General features: G+C 53.1%; 2 protein-coding genes across 4 annotated transcripts; one reads left to right on the plus strand and one right to left on the minus strand.

Moving 5' to 3' along the window:
• Positions 1-598: 598 nt before the first annotated feature.
• On the minus strand, positions 599-9,921 carry Cygb (cytoglobin). Its single transcript, XM_026404867.2, has 4 exons — positions 9,689-9,921; positions 4,636-4,867; positions 4,132-4,295; positions 599-1,816 (listed from the first exon to the last, which is right to left on the minus strand). Exons 1-4 carry the CDS (start codon positions 9,829-9,831, stop codon positions 1,783-1,785), a joined length of 573 nt encoding a protein of 190 aa, XP_026260652.2. The 5' UTR covers positions 9,832-9,921; the 3' UTR covers positions 599-1,782.
• Positions 9,922-10,748: 827 nt separating this feature from the next.
• On the plus strand, positions 10,749-23,849 carry Prcd (photoreceptor disc component). Of its 3 annotated transcripts, XM_077800555.1 has the most exons (6): positions 10,749-10,826; positions 12,034-12,263; positions 12,450-12,637; positions 12,856-12,924; positions 15,226-15,316; positions 23,574-23,849. In XM_077800555.1, exons 3-6 carry the CDS (start codon positions 12,564-12,566, stop codon positions 23,682-23,684), a joined length of 345 nt encoding a protein of 114 aa, XP_077656681.1. In that variant the 5' UTR covers positions 10,749-10,826; positions 12,034-12,263; positions 12,450-12,563; the 3' UTR covers positions 23,685-23,849. The 3 variants fall into 3 exon arrangements, with proteins under 3 accessions (XP_077656681.1, XP_026260653.1, XP_026260655.1); XM_026404868.2 differs by lacking the exon at positions 10,749-10,826 and having other exon boundaries at positions 11,766-12,274; XM_026404870.2 differs by lacking the exon at positions 10,749-10,826 and having other exon boundaries at positions 12,258-12,274; positions 12,453-12,637.
• The last annotated feature ends 940 nt before the right edge of the window (positions 23,850-24,789 follow it).

Genomic DNA, 24,789 nt, shown 5'->3' on the forward strand with positions numbered 1-24,789 from the left:
CTCCTCCTCCCTCCTGGGGGAGTTGATGCTGCTGGCTGTTGCCTCCTTTGGGGAGTGGGGGCTGGGCAGGCCTGGTGCAGCAGGGCTTGGGAAGGGTCTGGAGCTGAGAGCTCAGGAAAGGGGGTTCGGGCTGATCCCAGCAGGCTTCCTTTCTCAGACACCCAGGGCTAATCCAGCCCTGCACTCAGCTCTCTGTGTGGAGCTGGGTTTGGCCTAGAAGGTCAGGGTCAATCCTTGCCTCTATCCCTGGAGCCTCAGACTAACAGGGCCCTGCTGCTGGACATCTCTCCCATGACTTCCCCTCGGTCATCCCACCCTTGCCAGGAGGAGATTTCCAGAACAAAATCTTAAAAGCCCCTGACTTTTTGATCAGGACAGACACCCTCCTGGTTCCCACAAAGCCCAGTTTCTAGTCCCCCCAACCCATGTTCCTGGTGAAACAGGCGAGGGGCCCACAGCAGTCTTAAGGCCCAACTTAGAGAGGGTCACACAGGCAGCCGAGGCTGAGGCACAGGTCAGGGTGCCCCCGCTCCTGGACCTAGAACTAGGGAGGGGAGACAGCGGCAGGCAGGAGGCGGAGCAGATGAGCAAATGCGGATTCAGGAAGAGCAGGTCTGTTTAATGCCACAGCTGGGTCTGGTAACAAACATCAGAAACTACAAAAGGAGGACAGGCAGTTACAGGATGACCGCACGAGGGGGGACACAGGCACAGTAGCCACGGCAGCAGACCATCCTTCAGGATGATACACGAGACTAAGGGACACACGTGGGGGGCCCCAGCGAGGCTGACACAGAGGGGGGGTGGACCGACTGGCAGCCAGGAGCGGGGCAGGGCCCTCAGCCCTCAGAGCCTGAGGGGTGAGCCTGAGGTGCCTGTCCTGCTGCCCAGCAGCCTGGATTCCCAAGGCTGGCTCAGCGGCCGGCAGGTGGGGCTGGCACGCCAGGTCTCTTCACTGAGGCCCCACCCCTAGCTGTCATCCTGTCTGGGCCCCTGGGTCTGCCCTTGCCCCAGCCAGTTCCAGGGCACATCAGTGAACTGACCCTCTGTGGAGGAGAGGGAGGGAGCCAGGTCCTTTTTGCCTGGAAGTGGGAAGCAAGAATGTGGGGAGCTGGTCAGAGTGGGCTGGGCTTTGCCACCAAGCTGGGCCCCCCCAGCCCTACCCATCCAGGCCCCATTCTCTGATCTGCTGTGGGATACCAGGGCCAGGGCACACTGCTGTCTGCCCAGAGGCCTGTGCCACCAGGATCCTTCTGGTCCCACCCACCGGTGGGCAGGACTGGGCCCGCAGGTAACATGATAGATATGTAGGTGTGTCTATATGTATATATATTTATATAGAGACTGTAGAGAGAATATATCTGTGTATACGGTAGACGTGTGTGCGCAGTACTCTAGATGGTGAGGTGGAGACCCGCATGCTGGTCGGCAGAACCAAACAGGGCTGCTTCATTCTCGAGTGACTCAAACCTGTCCCTGCTTCCCGCCAGCCACTCAGCTAGGTCCCTCTTTAACAGTGAGTAGAAAAGCTAAGAAGAGTGGGCCCCGATCTGCAAGGCGGAGGGGTCCCCGCCTGCCGCTGGGCTGGAGTCAGCATCCAGGCAGCCAGCGCTGCCTCCCGGCAGCTCGGGGGACTGCGGCCACGGTGGAGGCCTCCTTCGGGAAGACAGTCGGGGGTTCCTCCAGCTTCCTTGGCACCCAGAAATGGAGGGTCAAGGAGCGTCTTCAGAACTCGGCCTTCTGCTCAAGGTGCTGCCAGGGAGGGGGGAGCTGGGAGGGGTCCTACGGCCCCGAAGAGGGCAGCGTGGTGGGTGGGCTGTGGATGAGATAGGAGACGGAGGTAATAGGTTATCAGGGTCAGGGAGGGAGACAGGGAACCTGGGGGTGGCTGGAGGTGGCAAGGCATGGTACTTCCTGCTGACAGACCTGGCACAGTGCAGTTGAAGGCCATCTTCAGACCCGAGTCTTAGTTCCCCTTCTGCCATGATCCTATCCTGCTGGGTGACCTTGGGCATGTCGGGTGCCCCAAGAGCAACCCAGATCTTTTCCCCTAAAATGTGAATGCCTGCCTTGCCTGCCTGTATGGGAATTGGGTGACATTGACAGTGTAAAACAGTGTTTTGTAAACTGCAAAGCACCACCCATGAGCCCTTCCTCTGCTCATTCTGCGACAGGGTGCCCTCTGTCTGGCCTGCCTTGGACCTCCCCAGCCAGCCAGCCCTGTTCCCTGTACTGCAGTCCCTGCGGTCTCCGACTGCCACACCCCCCACCGCCCCTCCGCCCACACAGAGGCACACACACCCTGAAGCAGAGACAGTTCAATAAACAGTGGCGTCTGGCCCACCACTGCTGCCCTGATAAGAGAAGTTGGACAGGGGCCTTCTAGAAGTCAGCTCTAACTCTACCCCAGCAGGACCTGGCAGTAGGTTGGGCCTGCAGGCTGGGGACCAGGATGACATGTCTTCTTGGGGGCCCACACCCATGCACCCAGGAGACTGGGGCAGGGGTGGAGGCTGTAAAGGGATGCGGGAAAAATCCTGTGATGTGACAGATGAGGGGAATCTGACTGTGGGTTCCTCATCCCAGGTGGGAGGCGGCTGGGCCCTGGCCAGTCCCAAGTACAGCCCATCTCCATTCAGTCCACAGGGAGCAGAGACAGGCAGATGAGGCAACTGCGATAGTTTCTTAATGTTTGGGGTTTGGCGAGATCTGAGTCCCTGGGGCCCAAATGGGCAGGGGAAGTAGGGCGCAGGCCCTGTGTTTTTGATTCACTGGGGCTCAACTGCCAGCTCTGCGGTCCCTCCAGGCCCCTGTAAAAAAGCGCTTTTCTGGAAAAGCAGGAAGTCTTGTCTCCTGGCTGTAAACAAACTCATCCTGGGCGGCAGAGCCTGCCTGGGGACACAAGTGGGAGGGAGAAGGGTGAGCCCCTCGGTGACTGCCTTCCCACTGGCTCCTCCCTGGCTCCTCAGGGTTACATTGGGTGGGGAGGGAGGGGAAGGGGGGAACCCCAGCTCCCCAGCTCTGCTCATGCCCTGCTCTGGCAGGTAGAAGTCTCCTGCTGCCTGGGGTCTGGGCAGGCCGGGGCCCAGCTGTGCACATCTGGAGTTGGCCTGGAGAAGCCGACAGTTCCTGAGAGTTCCCTTCTCCTGGGGTGCTGCCGACACGGGGGAGGGGAGCCACACAAGCTGTTGGTCAGCGGCAGGAAGGGCAGCAGGCCTGGCCTCCCCCACTGCCCTCAGGGGACATCCCTTGTGGAGCTGGGCCAGGAGGACTGTGAGCAAGAGGTCCGGCAGGCTTGGGGGCCGCACAGAGTTGGGGAGGGGACGCTGGCTTTTCCATGGGAAACTGCTGGGAATGTTTCTCTACAACGCGTGTCCTGAGCCGCTGGCTGACCCCTGCTTCCCATTCCCGCCTCCGCTCCTCTTTCTCCTTCCTACTGGAGCCCTGTGTCCGCCCTTCCATTCAGCTCCCAGAGTCAGCCGCCCCTCAGAGGCCCAGGGAGGCCAGAGTGTTCCCAGCCGTCACATGGGGCCGGCCACTCTCCTAGAGCCCAGGACTGGGAGCTAGCCTCAGGGTCAGCCTGGACGTAAACATCCCCGGGTAGCGTGCAGGCGACACCCATGTAGGTCCCACATGGGCCCCAGGCATGTGTGTGTGCACACCCGTCCTCGTGATCCTCCTGGCTCTGACCCCTGTTGAGGCAGAGGGTGGATGGGAGCCTTGGTCAGTGTTGGATGAAAAAGCATGTGACTGGTACCCAGGGAGGAAGTGGCCAGAGCTGGCGGGGCTGCCTCTGAGCCTGAGAAGCCAAACCTCACTGGGGACTTTCTGTCTCTGGGCCTTGGGTGCTCCAAGGGCTTCCTTGCTCTAGGGAAGAGGACGGCTCTGCCCAAGGAAAGTTTACTAGGCTCACGCCTCTGGGCAGGGTAGGTGCTGGGTAGGAGCCAACCCACGGTCAGAGGGGCCCTGTCTTGTGACCCTTTTCTACTGTGCCTGCTCTTAAATGAGCTGGCCTGCCCAAAGGGTTCCTGCCCCAGGGTCAGCCCCAGGCCACAGGAGAGATGGAAGATCTAGAAAACTGGAGAGGACACAGCAGGGAGGCTGCCCAGCCCACCCTCACCCCCTCCTCACGTGGTGGCGTTGGGGACCTGCTGTACCCAGCCCACTTCCTTGTAGGCAGCGGTCACGTGGCTGTAGATGAGGCCACGCAGCTTGGCCCAGGCTCTCTGCGTCTCAGGTGGGAAGTCATTGGCAAACTCCTCAGCGATGACCTCCAGAATGACCCCAGAGAGGATCTGGGGGCAAAGGGAGGAAGGGGGAGTGAACATCTGATGCCTTGCCTCCCGCACGACCCTCCTGTCCCAAGTTGGCCACGGGGATCGGGGATCGTTCCTAACCCCAGGGCCTGCTCGCTGTAGAAGCTGGTCACTCTCAAGACCAGGACTTCCCTGTGGCCCATCCTGCTGCTAGACTCTGCTCTCCAGGTCACAAGGGACGAGGCTGGGCTGCCCAGTGGTCACCTCTGCTGCCCTGGGAGCTCTCCCAGAGCCTGCGGGCTGCAGGTGGCCATGGTGCATGGGCCTGAGAGCTCTGGAGCAGAGCAGGTTGCTGGGGGCAGCACCGTCCAGGGCGTACCTTGAAGTACACTGGCTCCACTTTGTGCTTCAGGGCATGGGCTTTGCCCACGAGGGCCAGCACAGAGGACACCTTGTCGGGGTCGTGCAGGTTCTCCACCACAGTGTTGAGGGCCCCCATGACCCTGCAGGCGTGCTTCCGCAGCTGGGGGCTCCGCTCCATTTCCAGGGGCTCCTCCATGTGTTTGAACTGGCTGAAGTACTGCTTGGCGGAGGGAAAGTTCACGAAGAACCTGGCAGGTGGGAGGAAGTGGTGCTGAAGCAAGGGGAGGGAGGAGGGAGGGGAAGGGGGGAACCACGGAGGTGGGGGCTGGAGCAGTGGTCCCTGCAGCAGCAGAGCGGGGGCTCCCTCTGGCAGGCAGCTTCCTCTCCCAGCCCCCACCTTCCTGGCTCCCCCACTGCTTTCTGACCCCACCCTCCTCAAGGCCTGCTCTGGCCCTTGGGTTCTGGAATCCAGGTTAGTTATACAACTTTTTTTTTTTTTCTCAGATGGGGTCTCACCCTAATACCCAGGGACGAGGCTGGGCTGCCCAGTGGTCACCTCTGCTGCCCTGGGAGCCCTCCAGGCTGGCCTCCGATTCCTGTATTCAAGTGATCCTCCCATCTCAACCTCCCAAGTACCTGGGACCCCAGGCTCTAGCCTCTGTACCCAGATTGTTGTTCATCTTTCCTGAGACTCAGATTCCCATCCCTAAAATGGGCATTATTGTTCTGTCTCACGGGTTGCCTTAAGGATGAAATGAGTAATGGCTTGTCCTCTCCACAGTGACTGACGGGCACACAGGGGCTCAGTAAATACCGGCCTTCGTTATGGTAAAGGTAGAGTTCTTTAGGAACCAAGTAAGGTCCAAGGCCACTGAGCAGTGAAGAGAAGAAACTGGGAGCCTCCGACCTCCTCCCAACTCAGCCTCTTCCCTTCTTGTTACCTGCCTCCCTCCTCAGCCTGCAGTATTGATTAACTGATTTAATTAAAAACGGCAATTGATTTTACCCACCTGGTATGGTTCTGAACTTATTTATTGAAATGAATCTGTAAATCTTACCTTCCCAACAAGCCCCTAAACTTCTTGGAGCAGATCCCAGGTGATCCTCTCCGGTTTGTTTACAATTGTCTACTTGCCCCAACACAGTGCCCATAGTGCTTTCACTAAGTCACTCGCATGATCAGAAACTTCCAACGGCTCCCATCTACCTCCCAGACAAAGTCAAAACTCCTTAACTGGACACGGAGGCTTCTTACAAACTGTCCACTGCCACATCTCCAAATATCCACCTTCTCCCCTCCCCTTGAGCCATCTCTGTCCAGTCCAACAGCTGTACTTACAAGGGTAAGAAATTCCTGCTTTCCACAGAGTGCATCGCCTCCTCAACTCAGCCCACATCTGACCTGCCTCTCCCTGAGCTCCCAGGCTGGCCACAGCTACCACTTTCTCTCACAGCCATTAGTGCCACTCAAATGACCTTCCTTGCCACTGTCACAGTCAGGCAGAAGCTGGATCTCACACACCCAGGGCCAGGGCCCTGCAACATGCAGCGCGACAATGACATTGGTACTTCCTCTCCCAACAGGGGCTGGGCGTCATGAGACACACATGCTGGGACCTGGGCAGAACGTGCATGGCTTAACGAATCCTCAGAGAGTGGGACAATGTTTTTTCAGGTGTTTGTCCCCTTGGTATGTCCCCCTTCATGATCAGGGAGAGCTAATAATTTGCCAATTTGCTGTCTGGCTAGGGGTCAAGTCTCAATGTGAGAGCTGGATCAGAGGCAGGGCAAGCATCTGCTTTTGGTGGGGGAGGTTCAGACAGTGACCAGGGCACAGTCCATGTGGAGCCCGGAGGGCCTCTCTTGAAGCTGAGCGTGACCTTGGGAGAGCACTTCAGGACTTCCTACTCTGCAGAAGTTGTGGGCCATCCTCCCGCTTGCTTCTTTGAAGATAACACGGGTAAGGCAAATGAGGTGATGGGTCTGCAAATACACTGGATTTTTCTGGAGAAGTACTATAATGAGGGACAAAGTGGAAAGCCAGTCTGGACTTCAGTGAGCATCTCAGACTGTGGGACTTCTACAACTGCAATAAAAATAATGATGTTTGTATTGCCTGGTGTTCTTTCACCTATCATATTGTATTTAACAGCCACAACTAAGCAGGTGTTTTATCCATTTTGCTGCTGAGAAAAATAACAGGGAGGGCTGGGGATGTGGCTCAAGCGGTAGCGCGCTCGCCTTGCATGCGAGCGGCCCGGGTTCGATCCTCAGCACCACATACCAACAAAGATGTTGTGTCCGCCAAGAACTAAAAAATAAATATTAAAAAATTCTCTCTCTCACTCTCTCTTTAAAAAAAAAAAATAACAGGGAACATTCATTGAGCACTTTCTATATGGGCTCAAATTCTTGCAGTTCCCTCCTGAGGTTGGCACTATTTTTATCCCTGTCTGATGGGCTAGGGATCGATGCCCAAGGCTGCCCAATAAGGTGGGTGGTGGGACCAGGAAGGAGCTAGATTTTTCTGGCTTCTGCAGAGTGCCTGGGGACACTGCTGGATGGGGGGCTCTTGGCCTGGGACCAGAAGAATCTCCTGTCTAACATGGGGCTGTGTTGTGGTTTTGAGGAACAACAGTCCCCCAGAAGCAGGGCTCTGGGCCAGGAGAGTCCGGGGATGCCAACTCTGCTCCTGATTCCCAGCTTCACTCTCCAGACCCCGTGTTTCCTTCTGACCCTCCCAGATTGGCCTGCGCTGCCAGGGAGAAGCCTCACAACCAGCCTTGGGGAGTTTCTCAGCTACAGAGGCATCTGGGCTTCCAGAGCCTGAAATAGGCTCCTTGGAGTGTGAGGGGGAAGGTGTCAGCGTTACAACCAGGAGGGACGGTGGGTGTTCCCTCTGGTCCCTTCCCCTTGCAGGGAGTGGAAGTGTGTCTGCCTCAGGCCCCAAGTCAGCTCTTCCTCCATCACCAACCCTCCAGCCACCTTCTCAAGGGGCAGATGGGCCATGGGCAGCAGGGGAGGAGGTAAGAGTGCTGGCCAGAGCAGAGGGTCAGCGTCCAGGGCTCTCACTGAAGCCACTCCTGTGGATTTACGTGTTGTGTGTGTGAAGATGGTCACGGGCAGGATCTGAGCAGGGGCTCCAGGAACCTGAGAAGCGAATGGGACTTGTCCTTGCTCTCTTTCTGCTCCTCCCCACTGGCCAGACCCTGGGGTAACAGCAACAGGAGGAAGACAAGGAGAGGAAGGCTGATGGGACTTGGAGCTGGCAGAAAATGGCTGGCTGTCCAGGCCCATCTCCATTCAACAGCACAGGGTGGGCTCAGAGTGTGGCCCTGGCACCAGGAAGCCAAAACTCACAGCCACCTCAGGCCTTCTCCAATCAGTCTGGGCATCTGTCTGGGCTCTGAACATATTGATAAATACCTCCCCCAGCTGGGCCAGTCCCCTGAGTGTGAGGAATGGGCACCCAGAGGGGGGTACAGAGAGAAATAATCACCATGCTAAGGGCTCACATGACCCAGAACATGAGCCCTCTGGGCCCAGTTCCTTTCTCCGCTTGCTCCCCATTCCTGGGGAGTCCCTCACTGGTCAATGGCAGGGCCTGGAACAGAAAACCTCCATAGTCCTGTGGGCCCTGCCTAGTTTCCTCTGGGTGACCCATGTGAGCATCCAGATGCATTGGCGGCCCGGAGGGCTATGTGTGCCAACACATGGCGGAGAGCAGCCCTCCTGAGATACAGTCTGGCGCATCTGCGACTCGGCTCCCCACTGTGTGCTGTGTGGGTGCTGGCACATGCCAATCTGTGGCTCCTCTCAGAGTGTCTGAGGCTTCAGGATCCCAAACCTCCTCTTTACTTCTCACCACCACAGCTGGGCTCCTGGGCTTGGGAGCTGAGGAATAGCCCCTTCCTCAGGAATCTCCAACTTCCCCGAAGTGTTTCTTGCTCTTTTCCTCCAAAATCTGTTTCCAAGTTGGAATCAGGGTATACAATATGAAGGTTGGTAGGTCCCCCGCTTGAGGGAGGCAGAAGGGAGAGAGAGGAGGGAGAAGAGGAGCCCGAGACAGGGCCAGGACTGGGAGAGACATGCATTAGCGCTCTCCTTCCAGAGTGAGGTCTGGCCCCAGCTTCATGTAACAAGGCTGTGTACTCTGTCCTAGATTTGACAACTTTTCTTCTGCCAAGGACAGGAGGCTGAGAAGAGTGGTCTGGGCCTCTCTGCCTGCACCCCAGGGACCAGCATGTGCGGATAGAGTCTAGATCTGTAGCTATGGTCAGTGTTCAGCTTGTGGAGCTTGGGGACATCAACTCTAAAGGAATGGTGTGTGTGCACCCCTGTATGGGTGTGAGAATGTAGCGCCACTCTGGGAGTAGAGGGGTCCCTCAGGGGCATGGTGCCTGAATGAATGAACCCTGAGCCCACAGACACTCCATGTCCTCCCTAGCTGTGGGATTCCAGGGCGGGGCCCTGTCTCCTGCAGCTTCTCTTTTTAAGTACCAAACTCAGCAGGGGCTGCACTCTAGGGGACTGGTGACTTCCCACTCACCTGAGCCTCACTTTAGCTCTCTGCTGGTCCTTCCCCTTGGGGCAGGAAGCAAGCAGCTGAGAAAACTGAAGCTCAGTCTTGGACTCCTTCTGACCTCTACTCTCCAGCTCTGGGTTCGGTTCCTCCGAGGGGCTGAGCTGCAGAGAGAGGTCTTCTCCTCTCTGAAACCCTCTTGGCTAAGCCTCAGTTTCCCTGCTGTCCCTTTGAGAGGCTGGCATTTGTGTGTGCATATAGTTGTCTGGGTGGCTGGGGTCCCTGGGGAGGAAAACCGGTGGAGCCAGGAGTGCTGAGGCCAGGGAGAGGAAGGGGACTGAAGTGCCCTCCTGCGTCTGGTTCCTAATTGCAGGAACAGCTCAGCCCGGTTTTGATCATCCCAGGGCGCTGCACGCTGCCCGCCCCCCACTGGCCCCCATCGCAGCTGGGGAGGTGGCGCTGGAGCTCGGACCGGTCGAGCCTGCCTCTGCCGGCGCCACTGCCGCCCTCCCTGCCCAGGGCCCGGCCGGGCCGGGGCGACACCTACCTCACCAGGATGGCCACCCCCACGTCCTCGCAGTTGGCATACAGCCGGGCCCACGTAGCCTGTACCGCCTTCCTTTCCGCCTCGGACAGCTCCTCGTTGCGCTCCCTGCGCTCAATCTCCATCTCGCCAGGCACTTTCTCCATGAGCAGCTCCTAGCCCAGCCCGGTTTCGCTCGGCGGCTGCAGGGCGCGGGGCGCTGGGCGCGGGGAGCCGGGGCCCGCTGCGTGCGCGGCGGGCGGGCGGGCGGGCGAGCGAGGGGTAGAGCGCCGGAGGGAGGGAGCGTGTGTGCCTGTGTGCGCTGTGTGTGTGTGTGTGTGTGTGTGTGCGCGCGCGTGTGTGTGCAGGGTATATGTGCGGGGGGCGGGGGACCGCGAGCGGGGGGCGGGGATGTGGTCTGCTGGAAAAATGTTTAAAAAAACAAATCTTCTCCGAAGCCCCAGTCCTGTGTCGGTGAGCCAATTCTGGCAAGGTGAAGGTTGGGCGGGGTGCGGGCAACGCGGCTAGCGCCGTTCGCCCACTCACCCGCAAGGCCACGGCGGTCCCCGCCGGTCCCCACCGGGCGGGGCAAGAAGTAGGTGTGGCCGACGTGCCGAGGGGTCTCGGGAGGATCTGGCGATCACGCGGCGCTGGGCTGCGCGGGCCGCACAGGAGTGCGCCCCGGCGGGTGCCGGACCGGGTACACTGTGCTCCGGCTCCCACCGCGCGCGATGACGGGACGAGTGCGTACCAACACCTTTCACGTGGCGGGGAACTGTCTCAAAGTCAAACACTCCCAGGGATTTGCGGAGTGGCTGCCTGTCGCCGGTCCGAGGGGGCGAACGCGAGCCCTATCGCGGGCAGACTCGCTCCCGCTGGCGCTGTAGGCTCCCGAGTCTCCACTCTGGCAGGTTTAGAACAGGGTCGAAGCCCCATAGATCTGCCGCCTCCGGGAACTTGAGCACACCTCCAGTCTTGGATCCCAAAGGCCTGCGCCCCTCTTTCTTCTGGTTGAAACCCCATCTCCCTTGGTGCACGCGCGCACGTGGCTGAAAGAAGTAGGTGGTTGGCTTATTAATGATACTGGTAGGAAAGAACCAGGCTCTGCCTTGAATTCTAGCCCTGGCCGTGTCGGAGTGAAGTCTGTGGAAGAAGCAGCCAGGTATGGCAGAGGGGACATAGGGGTCAAAAAGTCTTGAGAGGGCTGGGGCTAACTGGGTTCGATCTATAGCACAGCATAAAAACTAAACAAATAAAGGCATGCTGTCCATCTACAACTATTAAAAAAAAAAAAAAAGTCTTGAGAAAGGTCCAGGCCACTGAAGATATCTCAGGATCACCAAGGTCCCAGTTCTGGAGGTTGGGGAGACAAACCCTTCACCCTGTTGGACTGCTCAGGGAAGTGTGAGATTGGGCCAGAGGTGGGCACTGTGCTCCTGAGACCCAAAGCCCTGTCCAGCAGTTGTTCAGTCTTGGGGATAGCATGCCTCACCTCTGACTCTCAGTGGAAGCCTGAGGCCACACAGGGCTTGCAATTGTCTACAAATGTCACACTACATGTGGAATATGTCCAGTTTTCCTTAATCTCCCTGGTCATCCTTGCTGTGTTCAAATATTGGTGTTTCATTGCCCAAGCATGGCCGGGGGTAGCTCTCCTCTTCAACTTTTGATTCCTGACTTAATTTTTAAAAATCCAATTTCAAAGTCCAGAACTAAGGGAAGCAGTAACCTAGGCAGGCTGAGGGCCAGCCTGACTCCTCCTTGGGATCCAGGGTTCAGGTGTTTGATGGGACCCCTGGGCAGGAGTAGGCTGACACTACCCCCACCTCAGTTAAGGGAAGGAAAATCTCATGCTTTCTGCCATCTTGGATGAGGTGAAGTGGGGTGGGTGGTCAGGTCCTCACCTTACTCTCATACTATGTCCCAGCCCTGCCATGACTTGCTCCATGAAGGACACACACCAAACTCCCTTGACTGTACCCTCAGTTGGTGTGGAGCCTTTCCCAAGCAGCTCCCCAAGGAGGACAGACTTTAAGAGGAGTCTTATTGATTTTCATTTCATCCTTCACAAATTCTATATATGTCTTAAGGTGTAGGAATGCATTTGTGCAGTAGTATGTAATTTATAAGTTTAAAATTTATATCTAAATTATATAAGGTAGTTATATAAGATAGAATTTATAATCTGTATCTTAAATTCTGCCTTTTTCTGAGGAGGGTGTATAATCAGAAAAGTTCGGAGAAGGTTATCTGGAGGGTGGGGCTGAGCCAGCCCTTTCCTCTCTGCTTTGCCTGGTCTTTCTAGCGTCATTTAAATATTCTTCTCTTCTCCTGGTGCCTCCTCTGTGCTCCACTTCATCTCCTGGAAGATGCTGCTACTTTCTTGTCAGCAGTCTGGGCAGAGACTTCTGAGGTCCTTCCTGAGCACCTGCGACTTCAGATCCTCCGACTTCAGATCCTCCGGCTCCTCTCTGAAGCTTTCCTGGTACCCGCAACTCCCAGAGTGCTCTGTAGCCATATTTCATCGTGCCTAAGTCACTGTGTTGCAGCCAGCTGCTTAACTGGACAGCACATCTGTCTAGACCATCAGCCCCTGAGGGTGAGGCCCAGGTATATGGAACCTACATTCCAGATAGGTGTTCAGTGCCACTGTACACATTTCCAAGAAGGTGGACTTGCCCTATCACTGAAGGGGAGATCTTGGGTCCAGTGAGGTTAATCAGTCTTCACAAGGTCGGGGCTGCTGACTCCACTAATCAGCTTGATCCTTCTAATCCATCCCCAGCAGGAGCCTCAGGACAGAGGGCAGCAGTTTGTGAGAACTGGCCAGGGCCACTGTGGTCCCTTGCCTGTGGCCTTCTTCTGCAGCCTCCGTCTGGGGGGATGGGGCAGCTGAACCATGTGCACCACTCTCCTCCTGCTCAGCACCTTGGCTATGCTCTGGCGCCGACGATTTGCCAACCGGGTCCAACCGTGAGAAACTGATTGGGCTGTGGGTTGGGGTGTGCCTTGGGACGAGGGGGAGGGGTGGTGGTGGTGGTGGTGGTTGCTGGCCTGGGCCACAGCCAAGCTGAAGGTGGGCAGGGGCTGAAAGTGACCTCCAGCAGGTTGGGCAGGGAATCTGAGAGTCACTCAGAGCAGGGGGCTGGGCACAGCTCACAGCTCTTCCTGTCTGCTCTTCCCTCCCACAGAGACTCCAGCAGAGTGGATGGGACTGTTATGGGAAGCAGCAGGGACACAGACCTCCAGTCCTCGGGCAGGTGAAGCAGAAGGGAGTCAAGGGTAGAGGAGGGAGGGTGCTACCCAAAGAAGCTTTTGCTGTGTGTGCCTGCGGCTGTGAGTGAGTGTGTGTGGGTGCACACGTTCGTGCTCACACTTTAGTAATTCTGGCCTTCACCTTGGTCACCTGTTCCCTATTTCACCAGGTAGCAGTGGGAGCCCCCAGCCCCCTCTTCTGGACCAAACTGCTGCTTTGCTTCTCCCAGTGTTAGTGCTAACCAGGGCAGTGCCCAGGAGCACCTTCAAGGAAGGCTCAGGGAAGTGGGGAGAGGGAGGAGGCCGAAGCCGCTCCGTGTAGCTTTGCAGCCTAGCCTTGCCCTTCCCTCCCCCTCTGTCTCCCTCTGCCCCCGCCCACCCTCCTCAGTAGCTCCACAGCCTGAACCTCCAGCAGGATTCGCTGTCCAGTCCCCAATAGAAGGCGCAGAAGGAGCATGACATCATCAGCATTGAGTGCCATTGGTTGGACAGCCCCTTCGGGCAGGACGCTGTCTCCAGTGGCCAGAAAGTTAACTCTTCCCTGGACTGAATCCTTGTGGCCTTTAGGGGGCAAGGTTGTGGGCACTTCTAGACTTTTCCTTCCCTGGATGACCAGTGTCTTTTGATGACAGGGGCTCCTGTGATAAAGAAAACACTAAAAAAAAAAAAAAAAAAAAAAAAAAAAAAGGTCAACTAGTAACTTAATGTATCCATGTATAAGAGATTATCTACCTTTGAACCACTCCCCACTCCCACTCCACCCCTGCCCAGCATGGGAGACCTCTCTAAAGAGTGATTCTCTCACTTCTAGTAAAACAAAGGGCACAAAAGATCCTATCAAGTACTTGGGTGCCAGAGCCCACTGGTAGGAGGGTATCTGCCAGTGATCCTCCATGTATATCAGGTGGCCTGCCAGTGGTCCTCAATGGCTCTCTCTCTGTCATCTCAGTCATAGGATTCTCCCATATTTGGAGTCAGAAAGCCCATGGGAGGCCCTGACACATATGAGAAATAGCCATTTCTGTAACACCCTTCCTGGCTCACAGCTAGCTGAGATCATAATGGTGCCTGGTCAATACTGCAGTTAACTGGGCTGATACACATAGAGTGCATCACCAGGTCTCACTTGAAGGAGGCACTCAGATGCTGACTAAGCCTCTTGCTGAGTTTATGGTGTGGAGTTTTGGGCAGCAGGATTTAAAGTCCTGGCTCCCTTCTTACTACCTAAGAGACTTTGGACAAGTTATATAATCACTTTATTTCTTGTAAACTAGGGTTAATCACACTGGTTGTGAAGTTTTTGTTTCACATAGTCCCTCACTTAGAAGTCTCAGTAATCCCAACACTGGTCAGAGGGTTGGCAGGACATGTTTTAAAAATCTCTTGTTAATGGTTGAGGAAACTGAGCAAAATCTGAAGAACTTGCTCAAGATTGTCTATCTAATTTGTAACTGATTGGGGACCATCCGGCCCCTGACTTCCAGGCAGTCTGTCTCTTCCACATGAAATGGGCCTGGACCTCCTGGCAGGCTAGGAAAGGCCAAATCTGAGGACCATCTGGCCTGGCTAGCCTGGTGTACGTGTGACTCAGGCAGAAGGAAGCAGTTGCCTATTAACTCGTTGGGACCTAGTTACCTGGGAAGATCAGACTGACATAGAGGAACCACTTGCTGATGATGGCTGCCGCAAAGGGCTGGCTGGGAGTGGCACAGGGGTGAAGTCCATCTTCTAATTCCACACTCATAAATCCCAAGTTGTTTTTCAGATGCTACTGTCCCTTAATGCTGGGCATGGAAGTAGGAGGAAAAGGGAACCAGAAACATAGGAAGTTCATCCCTTTCGATACTCTGACTCTAGTGCTTTCCTCTGTTCAGGGAGAAGGAGAATCTGAATTAATCCCTCCCCTCATCAGTTGGGGCTCTGCTCCAGGAAGTGGGATCACCTGGCACAGGCAGGTAGGGCAGAGTCCGGAGGTCTGGAGGGCAGAGGGCAGGGCTGGGGACAAGGAAGAAGAAATATGCAAGGGTGGGCCCTGTGGGAGCACAGCAGGCCGTTTCCAGCTCTGAGGTCCCAGAAGGAGGCTGAGCTCCTTCATTCAAATCCCCTCTTGAACCTGTTCCCTTCCAGACATGGGGCAAAAGTTGAAGAGAACTGGCCATGGTTCTGACTCATTTTCTAGGCCTGGGGATGAGGTGGGGGTCATGCTTTCTAAGGGAAAGACCATGCTCTGGGATGTCCACACTGAAATACAAGTCCTGTCTCTAAGTACGGCAGAAAGTGCAGATTGGCTTTGGCTTTTGTTGCAGCTCAAGTCCTGGTTCGGCCCCTAGCCATGAAGGATGCTGCGGGCTCAGAAGCAGCAGCAAGGGAGAGATGGCAGAAGCAGTGATGGAGAAGGTAAGTTCTTGCCTTGAGCCCCTGATGGGGCCTGGCTGTGGGCCTCCTGAGCAAGGCCTGATGAGGCTGGCAGAAAGAATGGAGATGCTCCCTGCTCTTGGCTTCCCTTCCTGCTGAGTTCCTGAGTGTCCTCTGAGAACTGTGGAGCCTGAAAAGCCCCAGAGAGGGAGGCTTGCTGGCGTCTACCAGGTTAATTCTAGGGCAGTCCAACAGCCCAGGCAAGAGGAAGGGACAAGTGGAGATCCACTCTAGAATCAAGGAACGGCTGATAGCTTGTATTCACACATCAAGGGCTTCCGTTCATTTGCTAATTCAATCCTCACCATAACCCATGGATACTGTTTTCTTTCTTTCCATATTTTTTAAATATTTATTTTTAGTTATAGGTGGACACAATATCTCTATTTTATTTTTATGTGCTGCTGAGGATCAAAACCAGTGCCTCATGCATAATAGGCCAGTGCTCTACCTCTGGGCCACAACCCCAGCCCCTCTTTCCATATTTTATAAATGAGGAAACACACAGGTTAAATAATTTGCCTAACATTGCCTAGATGTTAAAACAGGGGACTCAAGAATCACCTCAAGGCCACAGAACCTTTTAGTTCATAGCTGCTTGGCCAAAGCAGGGTTCTTTTGGTCCAGCTGTCTGCCTCTGCCAGCTCAGGAGCTATTCTGTTAACGGACTTGTGGTCTAGGGCTGTGCTGGTGTCAGTCTGTCATGGTGGCACTTACTTCCCATGGCGTCTGCCTCTTCCCAGTCCCCAGAGTTCACCCTGTCATGGGCTGCTCTGCTGAAATGATCAATTAGCAAGGCTGGTTGGCTCCATGGCATGTCTGCCTGCAGCTGGATGGGGGCAGCTACCAGCTTGTCTTCTGAATGTGTCGTGTGTGTGTGTGTGTGTGTGTGTGTGTGTGTGTGTGCGCGCGCGCGCACGCGCGCATGTGTTCCAAATAGGCACTAGCATGTGGGAAGGCAGAAAGCATGATGCTTGTTTTCGTCAATGTGCTGACTGCTCAGTAATGGTGCGGCCTCCTTTGCCCCCAGCTGCTCTGCCATTTCTCCCTCTTTACAGCCCTGCCTGATCCGGAGCAGAGATAAAAGCAGATTTCCGCTTCTGCTCCCAGATCCAGGCGCAGACCCTGCAGGCAGCTGCTCCCAACTGTCTCACAGCAGTTAATCTTCAAAAGCACCCCCTCAACCCAATGCAAGCATCTTCTCCCCAGCCAGTCCCCCACTGCTGGTCCAGAAGCCATGCCTGGCTGAGCCCTGCCCTTGGCTTTCAGGAGGAGGCTTCACATCTAAGGCAAAGGGAGAGGGTGAGAGATGCTGCTGCTGAAAGGGAAGCCACTCTGAGGTGCTGGAGGAGGAGGCTGCCGCCTGCTGGGGCGGCCTGCTGATGCTGCAGGGAGCCTGGCTGGGGTGTGCGCAAGAGGTTCCATGGGAGCCTCTCAAAGTAGGGCAGGCAGGAGGCAGAGGAAGGTCACACCAGGGGAAGGAGGCTGCCAGAGCCAGAGTGCCCGTCTGACCCAGGCCTTGAGCTCTGGGCCACCTGTCTCAGCTCCTGTCAGCCTGCCTTTCTTCTGGGAGGCATGAGTCTTCCTGGTGACAGGACTGCCAGGCTGAGGGCCAGAGGGCGCAGTTCCCAGGACCCGTCTGTGTTCCCTGATCTCATCTTTTGCATTCATTCTCTAATCTTTCTGCCATGTTCCTGTCACCTTGTTCTTCCCTGTGCTCTGCCATTTCCATATTGCCTGCCTCTTTCCAGTAGTCTGAAGAATTGTCAAGCCAAGGTCATGGAGTAGCACCAGGGCTGGCTCCAGGCCCAGACATATTCCCACAGGGCAGTACCCCTTTGCAGTACTGTCTATGAGCCTGTGGAGTAGATGGTGGTTCCTCCAAGGATCCATTCCAGATTAAGGGTGGGAAAGAGAGGAAGGGGCTGCTGGCAGAATGGGCGAGGTGAATGCCTGGGCTTGGAGGTTGCCTGGGCCTGGCAGCTGGGGTGCCATGTGGGCTGGGAAGGAGGGGCTCTCTCCCCCAGGGAGCAGGCTGGCTTTGGTGGGAGCAGATTGTGTTTACACCTTCCCCGCACACCCAGCCCACGCTCGCCTCTTATTCCCGGGGCCTCTCCCGCCCCTGGCTGTCTGCACAATCTGCACATTTGCAGCTCCTGCTGCAGAAAGTTGCCTCCCTCAGCCTAGGACTCCTCTACAGGAGGCTCCCGGGACCAGGCACTGCTCCTCATACAACTGGCTCCCATCCTAGACTGAGTGTGAAGCTTGGGTTGAGGCTGGACCTTTTAAATCCTGACCATGATGCTGTCCCCACAGAGGCCAAGTCCCATTCCCTTGAAAAGAGCCTCTGCTTGGAAGTGGGAGTAGGAATGTTTAGAGAGGGAGCTCCAAGCAACTAGAGACAGCTGAGGTGAAGAGCCAGGTGCTGGCCCTGACCAAGTAATAAGAAAAGATCTGGGAGCAAGAAGTCCAGATCTGAGCCCCTGGTTCTGAACCTTGACTCTGATGCTCTTCCTCCCTCTGTGGCCTCGGGAAGGTTACAGCAGGACTCTCTGCCTCAGTTTCCTCATCTATAAGATAAAGATAGTAGTACCTGCCTCTGAGAGTTATTGTGAGGGTTAGTTAGACAATGTGTGTGAAGTGCTTAGCACACTTGTGTTCCATGTACATAAGCTGGTGTGGTTGTGAACTGTAAACCACCGCACATGGTAGATTCAGAGCAGTCCGGGTTCCTCCCCTCCTCACCCCATGGCTCTTCCTTCCCTGTCTCTCCACATACGCAGTACTGGGCAATGGGCAAGTTCGAAACGAAATAGAGGAGGACAGAGGGTGGGACTGTTGGGGTGGGTGGAGCACCTAGTAAGCCTGGACCAGAGAGGACCACCTTGTCCTCTGTGCATCCAGAACTGTCTCAACCTCTCTGGGGCTCTGCTTCCCAAATAAATCTCAGATTCTGAGGAAGACAGGAGCTGGTTGCCCTGATGCTTTTCCTTGCTCATCTGAATGCTAATCTCTCTGCTGGTGAGAGCCTGAGTGACAGGGAAAGGCTGCTCTGAGCTGCAGGGTGGCCAAGGGCAGCAGCCAGAGCAGGAGCAGGGAGGTGCTGTTGTCTGCTACTTCTATGGCTGACATTCAGAGTTGCTGCCAGTCTCTCTGGAGATTGGAACATGACCAGAGAACTAATGAAGTGGCATGGAGGAACAAGGAAGTAGGCTGCAGCATCAGCTGTTACCTGGTGTCACCTGGGGTACAGATGTGGCTTTGGAGGACTACCCACCCATCCCAAATGGTGATGCATGTCTGTGTGAGCACAACAGCCCTGAGAAGGGCATGCAGCAGGGGTCCTGGCCCTGGACCAGATGGGGAAGGCCTGGTGCCCAATTTGTCACAGGCATGGTGGTATAAGAGCAGTGAACCCCATTGGTCCCACAGGGACCCAGGGCCTCTGCAGGGGCCTCACTGTTAGGAAAAAGCTTAAACCCCTGAATTAGAGGAAAGTAATGCCTCTTTGTGAGCCACAAAACAGGGAGAATGGCAAAGTGGCTTACACTGAGGCTGACATTAATATAATGGTAACGACACTAATAATACTATTAATAATGGCTAACAAGTTTCAAACACTTATTATGTACATACTAGGCACTGTGCCGAGTGCTTTGTTTACAAGCACTGTCTCATTTATGAGGCAGAAACTGCTGCTGTCCTCATTTACCCAAAAAGGAAAATGAAGTTCACAGAACTTGTTCAAGGTCACTTATAGCTAGCATTGAAGCCCGGGGAATCTGATGCCAAAGCTTGGGGCAAGGAGGACCTGAGTCTGGAGCCAGGCTATGAGGAAATTCCTGTCTGACCTACAAGGGCACACGGGTTGGAGCCGTGGGCTTTCCTGGCCGCACCTGGGCAAGCTTGCTGGTGCTGCCAGATTATTCCCACTGCCTTCTTCAGAGGCACAACAGTCAAGGGCAGATCAGATCTGGATCCTGCAAAGCTAGGCCTTGCTTGCCAGCTGAGAGGAGTGAAGAGAGCTGGCCTCCAGGTGCCCTTCCAGGAGGAGGCAGTGGCCCCTGGCAGGGATGACAGATAGCCAGACCATCACTCACAGTGACTGCCACTCTGTTGCCTCCTTCAGCCAGGGGCAGGACCTGGGAAGAGGACAGCACTGAAGTCACAGGCCAGCTGGAGAGGAGGGAGCTTGAGAAGGAAGGTTGTTTTGATTTGTGTTTGGGGCAGAGGGTGTGAGGCACAGAGATAAAGGAGGTGTCCTCACCAGAGACAAACTGGAAACAAGTCTTTGTACCTAAGGACCCCAGACCGTCTATGAGATACATGTTCCCTCTGGTGAGGCTTAAGACTAGAGGGTGGGGGCTGGGGATGTGGCTCAAGCGGTAGCGTGCTCGCCTGGCATGCGTGCGGCCCGGGTGCGATCCTCAGCACCACATACAGACAAAGATGTTGTGTCTGCCAAAAACTGAAAAATAAATATTGAAATTCTCCCTCTCTCTCTCTCTTAAAAAAAAAAAAAAAGACTAGAGGGTGGATACGAAAACAACAAAACAAAACAAAAGAAGATTTCCTGAGACTCTGAGCCTATGAGCCTGGCAGGAGGTGCCAGTCCTGCCCTTGTGTGAACCACACACTTAATATCAGAATATCCAGAAGGAGGAGCTATATGAAATAATCATTAAACTAAATGTATCCATTTGACAGCTTATTTACAAAGCATGGTCAGTGTGTCATGAAATGGGAGTGTCAAAGGAATGAAAGAGGCAGTCCCTGCTCTGCCACTTGGACCAGAGACATCCTAGCCTAGGTCGCCTTGTTCTGCTAGTTCAGTCCTTCTGCTCATGTGACTTGTGTTGAACCCAGGCGGGCTGGTGCTGAGAGGCAGAGGACTGATGGCCACCTCAGGAAGGGAACCATGTAGTCAAATGAAGGGGATGGAACAGCTGATGGGGGCCCCACAGATTCTCCCCATAGAGAGCAATAATAATGGACAGCATCTGGAAGTGCAGACTTGCCCATGTGACAAATATGGAGTGCCTGTGTGCCAGGAACTTAGATAAGAAGATGAATCAAGACCTCCTGCCACAAACAGCCAGAAAACTGGGCAAAATATAAGAAACAGACATGTGACAACAGGCAGCACCAGACAGTGAACCCACACGCACATTAGCCCCTGCTCAGAGAATTTCCTGACTATGGCTCTGGGACAGGAAACTCAAGTAGGGGACAGGCTAGATCAGAGGTCAAGATGTGTGATATTCATAAGGACATATGCATACATCAATGGAATCCAAAAACAGAAGCAAGAAAGGTGATCCAAAGAAGAAAGCAAAGGATACAGAAAGCACTAACCATAAAAGAAAAACCAATTAGTTGGACTTTATAAAAATTAAACTTCTGCTCTTGGAAAGACTGTGAGAAAATATATGCCAAACAAATATTTGCAAACAGACTTGCATCCAGAATATATAAAGAACTTTTACAATTTGATAATAATGACACAATTTTTTTTTAAATGGGAAAGGGGAAGGTTTTAATGGCCACTACATTAAAAAATATTGGCCAATAAATCAAGATCAATAAACATAAGATCAGCATCTAAATCATTAAGAGAATGCAGATCAAAAGCACAACTGAAGGCTGACCACAGGCCAAGATGCGGAGCAACTGTAATCTTATAATATCCTGGGGGAAACAGTGTGGCGGTTTCTTATAAACTAACCCAAGAGGAAAACTCACCTCCACAAACAAATTTTACAAAAATGTTCACATCAAGTTTATTAATAGTAGCTACAGGCTGGAAACAACCCAAATACCCTCCAACATGGAATGGATAAATTGAGGTATGTTAATAGAATGGACTAATACTCAGCAATAATAAGGAAATGAACGACGGATGTAAGCAACAACATGGGTAAATTGAGAAGCCAGACGCAGAAGAATGCCTCTCATATGATTGTATTTATGGAATTCTAAGACAGGCAGAACTAATTGATAGTGACAGAATGCAGAGCACTGGCTGACTCAGGCCAGGGCTGTAAAAGGGTGCCAAATATGCTCTAAATCTTGATTGCGGCTGTGGTTACATGGATGCATGCTTATTGGACTTTAACGTACACTTTGAACAGATGCATTTCATTATGTGTACGTTATGCCTCAATAAAGATGACTTAGTTAAACACAAAACAAGAATGAAGACCAGATTCTTGTCTTGCCTACGGTCTAGTAGAAATGCCAGACATGAAAACAAACAATCATCAATGGCAGGGTCAGTGTTAGAGGAAGTACACCCCAACAGGAACTGCCCTGTTCAAGGTGAGCTGCCTCACCTTGTGCAGGCCTGTGCCAGTGCTCTGGATGCAGTCTTAAAACAGCCTTAAGGTTCGGATGATCATCCCCCTCACATTATATGGGAGAAAAGAGACTTAGAGACAGATAAAGTAATGTGTCCAAGGCCACTCAGCTAGAATTATTGAGCTGGGACTTTCCTCCCGGTTGGCCTGATTACAGAGTCTGTACTCAACCACCTGCGACAAGAAAGGTATCACCATGAGGAAGCAGCTTGGGGATTGCTGCAGCATCGCAGCCACGACTATGCAGAGGAGGAATTTAAGTCTGAGTTGGAATCTACCACACAGAGAAGAGGATGAGGGGAAGGGAATTTCAAGGCGAAGGAAACAAACTTCACCATCAGCAAAGGTTATGCAAAAGTTGTGAAAAGGCAGAGGTTTCCGGGAATGGAGAGACATGTCCAGAGAACAGCAGATGAGATCCGGAGAATATTACAGACTCTTCAAATTTATTTTTATTTTTTAAATCCATTTTTAAAGTAACACATTTATTAAAGGCAATGGCTGTGCAGAGCAGGCAGGTGAAATGAACTACTTTTCTTTCTGAACTGTTCATGAACACAAAGAAATAATCCACAAATCCAAGGTTGTCTATTCTCAATAAATGGGGCACATGTTGTTATATTTCTCTTCCTCCAGAAACTTAAAGCTACATTCAATGTTACAGGATTTTTGCTGAGCAGGATTTGTGGCAATATTTCATGGTTCTTGGGAAAAAAATCCTCTGTTTTTATGATGGGCTTTCCAAGTGGATAAATTGAAATCACAGCAGTTAGGCAAAAAAATTCCATTGTCATAGCATAATTTTTTTAGGAAACACAGCCTGGTGGTTGTTAGCTTTACTATAACAAAATACTTGAGATAGTTAACATATAAGAGAAAAGCAGCTGGAAGTAGTTCAGTGGTAGGGCACTGACCTCTCATTTGCAAGGTCCTGGGTTCAAACCCCAGCCACACACACACACACACACACACACACACAACACAATTTTATTTTGGTTCGTGGCTCTGGAAGATCTAGTCCAAGATCAGGAGCACCCTTCGCTTTGGAATTCTAGGGACAGGCAAAACTTAATTAATGCAGCGCCTTATGGAGGTGCAAGGTGAAGCAAACTGCATGAGCCATGAAGCAAAGAGAAAGGGGAAGAGGCTTGGGTCCCACAATTGCTTTCATGAGCAGGCCTCCAGGGACTTCAGGACCTCCCACAAGGTCCCACATCCTAAGGTCCCACCACCTCCCAATAGAGCCACCTCAGGACCCAGCCTTAACATATGGGCCTTTGGGGGATATTCAGCATTCAAACCATAGTAGTGATTGAGACCATCAGCTTTCGGTCAGATTGTGTTCAGATCTCAATGCTTTCACTTAAAAATTCCTTTAACCGTTTTGCACTTTGGCTTCCTCAGCTGCAAAGTGGTGAGGGGGTAGTGACAGGCTGTGCGAGACTCAAATAAGGCAGCATATGAAAGGTGCCACGCATCCCTGGCACAGAGTAAACACCTCACGTATGTGAGCTATTGCTGCTTCAGGATGGCAACTTGCACATGTCAAATTGTTTTATGTATTTTGTCATGATCCACTCTTCCAGGGAACTATCATTGTATATATAAAGAAGATATGGGAAATATCAATATCATTTAGGATGATTTTGACTCTAACAGATACCCAACTTAAAATGACTTAAACAAAATTTCCTTTTAAAATCTCACATTCTGAATTTCACCAAATCTAAGATGTAATTGCTCAGAAGACACATCCTACATTCAGAAGTATTAAAATGTAAAAATGTGTCTCTGAATCAAAACAGGAGATCTGAAGGTCAGGGGTTTAAGGACTGTCTATTTCAGCAGTTCAATGGCATCTTTCCACTCTCTCTTTTCCACAGGCCTTTGACTCTTACTTTGAAGAAGCCTCATGGATGCAAGATGTCTGCAGAAATACTCAGCATCACATCTTTACTATGTCCCAAAGCCAGAAGAGAAGCTACCGTTTTTAAAAACAATACTTTCCCAACTTGACCAGAATTGCACTGCAATTGATGGAGGAAGAACAGCTTCCAGACGGCTCCTGATAGTGCCAGTGTCCAGGTGTACTTCCTATGAAATTGCCAGTGCAACTGCTCCAAGTGTAAGCAGCCATCTGTTTGGGATTCCACCTATCCTCCTTCATGTTCTTATTCATAAAATTAAAGATTCCTTTCCTGATTAAGAAGTCAATCTTGATGTTGTAAAGACTCTGTTTTTTATTACTGTGGGTTTCCGATACCTCATCTTAAATCCCATCAGTGTCACCATAGCACAGCAGGCCAGCTGACTAGATTTTCCCTTTGCGTTCAGAGCTTCAACAGCACTGGGGACTCCTGCCCTGTTCAGCGTGTCTACTTGATCTACTTCTGTCACTTGTCACCAGACTGCATCTCTTTCCATGCCAATAAATATAGATCTACCCTAGTCTGGTATAATGGCTGTATAACAATTCCACTGACTGTAAAACTCAAATGTACCAGATCTCACCAGCAAAGAGTGCAAATGAGATCACAGTAGCATTAACACTCCAGTCTCAGCAGCTCTGCCCTTGGCTGCTCATTCAGGGATTCTGATGCTGTCTTTGAAGTTTCCCCAGTTATTCCCGCACTGCCTATAAAGTTGTGCCTCACACATGCTCAGGCACCAGGGCTCTTGTATTTTGCTCCAGCCTCTTAGTTACTGTCTGTGCCATTTGGTTTTGAGCCTGCTGCTGTTCCACTAAGCACAACCGTGCTCTGCAGGAGAAGCTGCGCCCTCTCAGGTGTGAAAGCTACACATTGACCTTTGGCAGAGTGAAGTGCTTTCAAGACCAGTCCTCACTGCATACTGAGTGGCAACTAGCCTGGGGACAAAGACAGCCCTGCCAGAGCCCAGAGCCTCACAGTCTTTCACAACTAGTTCCTGTGGATTCTTATTCTCACACTTTGTGCCACCAAGTGGCTCAAAACAATAAAGCAGGTGTCCAGCATCCTCTTTTCAACATTTTGATTTGTCCCCAACCATTCCTGCAAACACAAACAAATTTTTCTTCTCTTCCCTTTGGCTCCCCAAATGAAAAGTTCTTATATGTTAGGT

Source organism: Urocitellus parryii, chromosome 7 (assembly GCF_045843805.1).
Source record: "Urocitellus parryii isolate mUroPar1 chromosome 7, mUroPar1.hap1, whole genome shotgun sequence".
Lineage (NCBI taxonomy): Eukaryota > Metazoa > Chordata > Mammalia > Rodentia > Sciuridae > Urocitellus > Urocitellus parryii.

Bases quoted from the DNA above. Each gene is read 5' to 3' on its own strand.
- Prcd (XM_077800555.1), top strand. From the start codon at position 12,564: ATGTGCACCACTCTCCTCCTGCTCAGCACCTTGGCTATGCTCTGGCGC. The intron at 12,638-12,855 runs GTGAGAAACTGA...TCCCTCCCACAG, and splicing joins TTTGCCAACCGGGTCCAACC to AGACTCCAGCAGAGTGGATG. The intron at 12,925-15,225 runs GTGAAGCAGAAG...CTTTTGTTGCAG, and splicing joins GACCTCCAGTCCTCGGGCAG to CTCAAGTCCTGGTTCGGCCC.
- Cygb (XM_026404867.2), bottom strand. From the start codon at position 9,831: ATGGAGAAAGTGCCTGGCGAGATGGAGATTGAGCGCAGGGAGCGCAAC. The intron at 4,296-4,635 runs GTACGCCCTGGA...CTTTGCCCCCAG, and splicing joins TGGAGCCAGTGTACTTCAAG to ATCCTCTCTGGGGTCATTCT. The intron at 1,817-4,131 runs GTGAGGAGGGGG...TCTCATCCACAG, and splicing joins CAGGTCCCCAACGCCACCAC to CCCACCCACCACGCTGCCCT.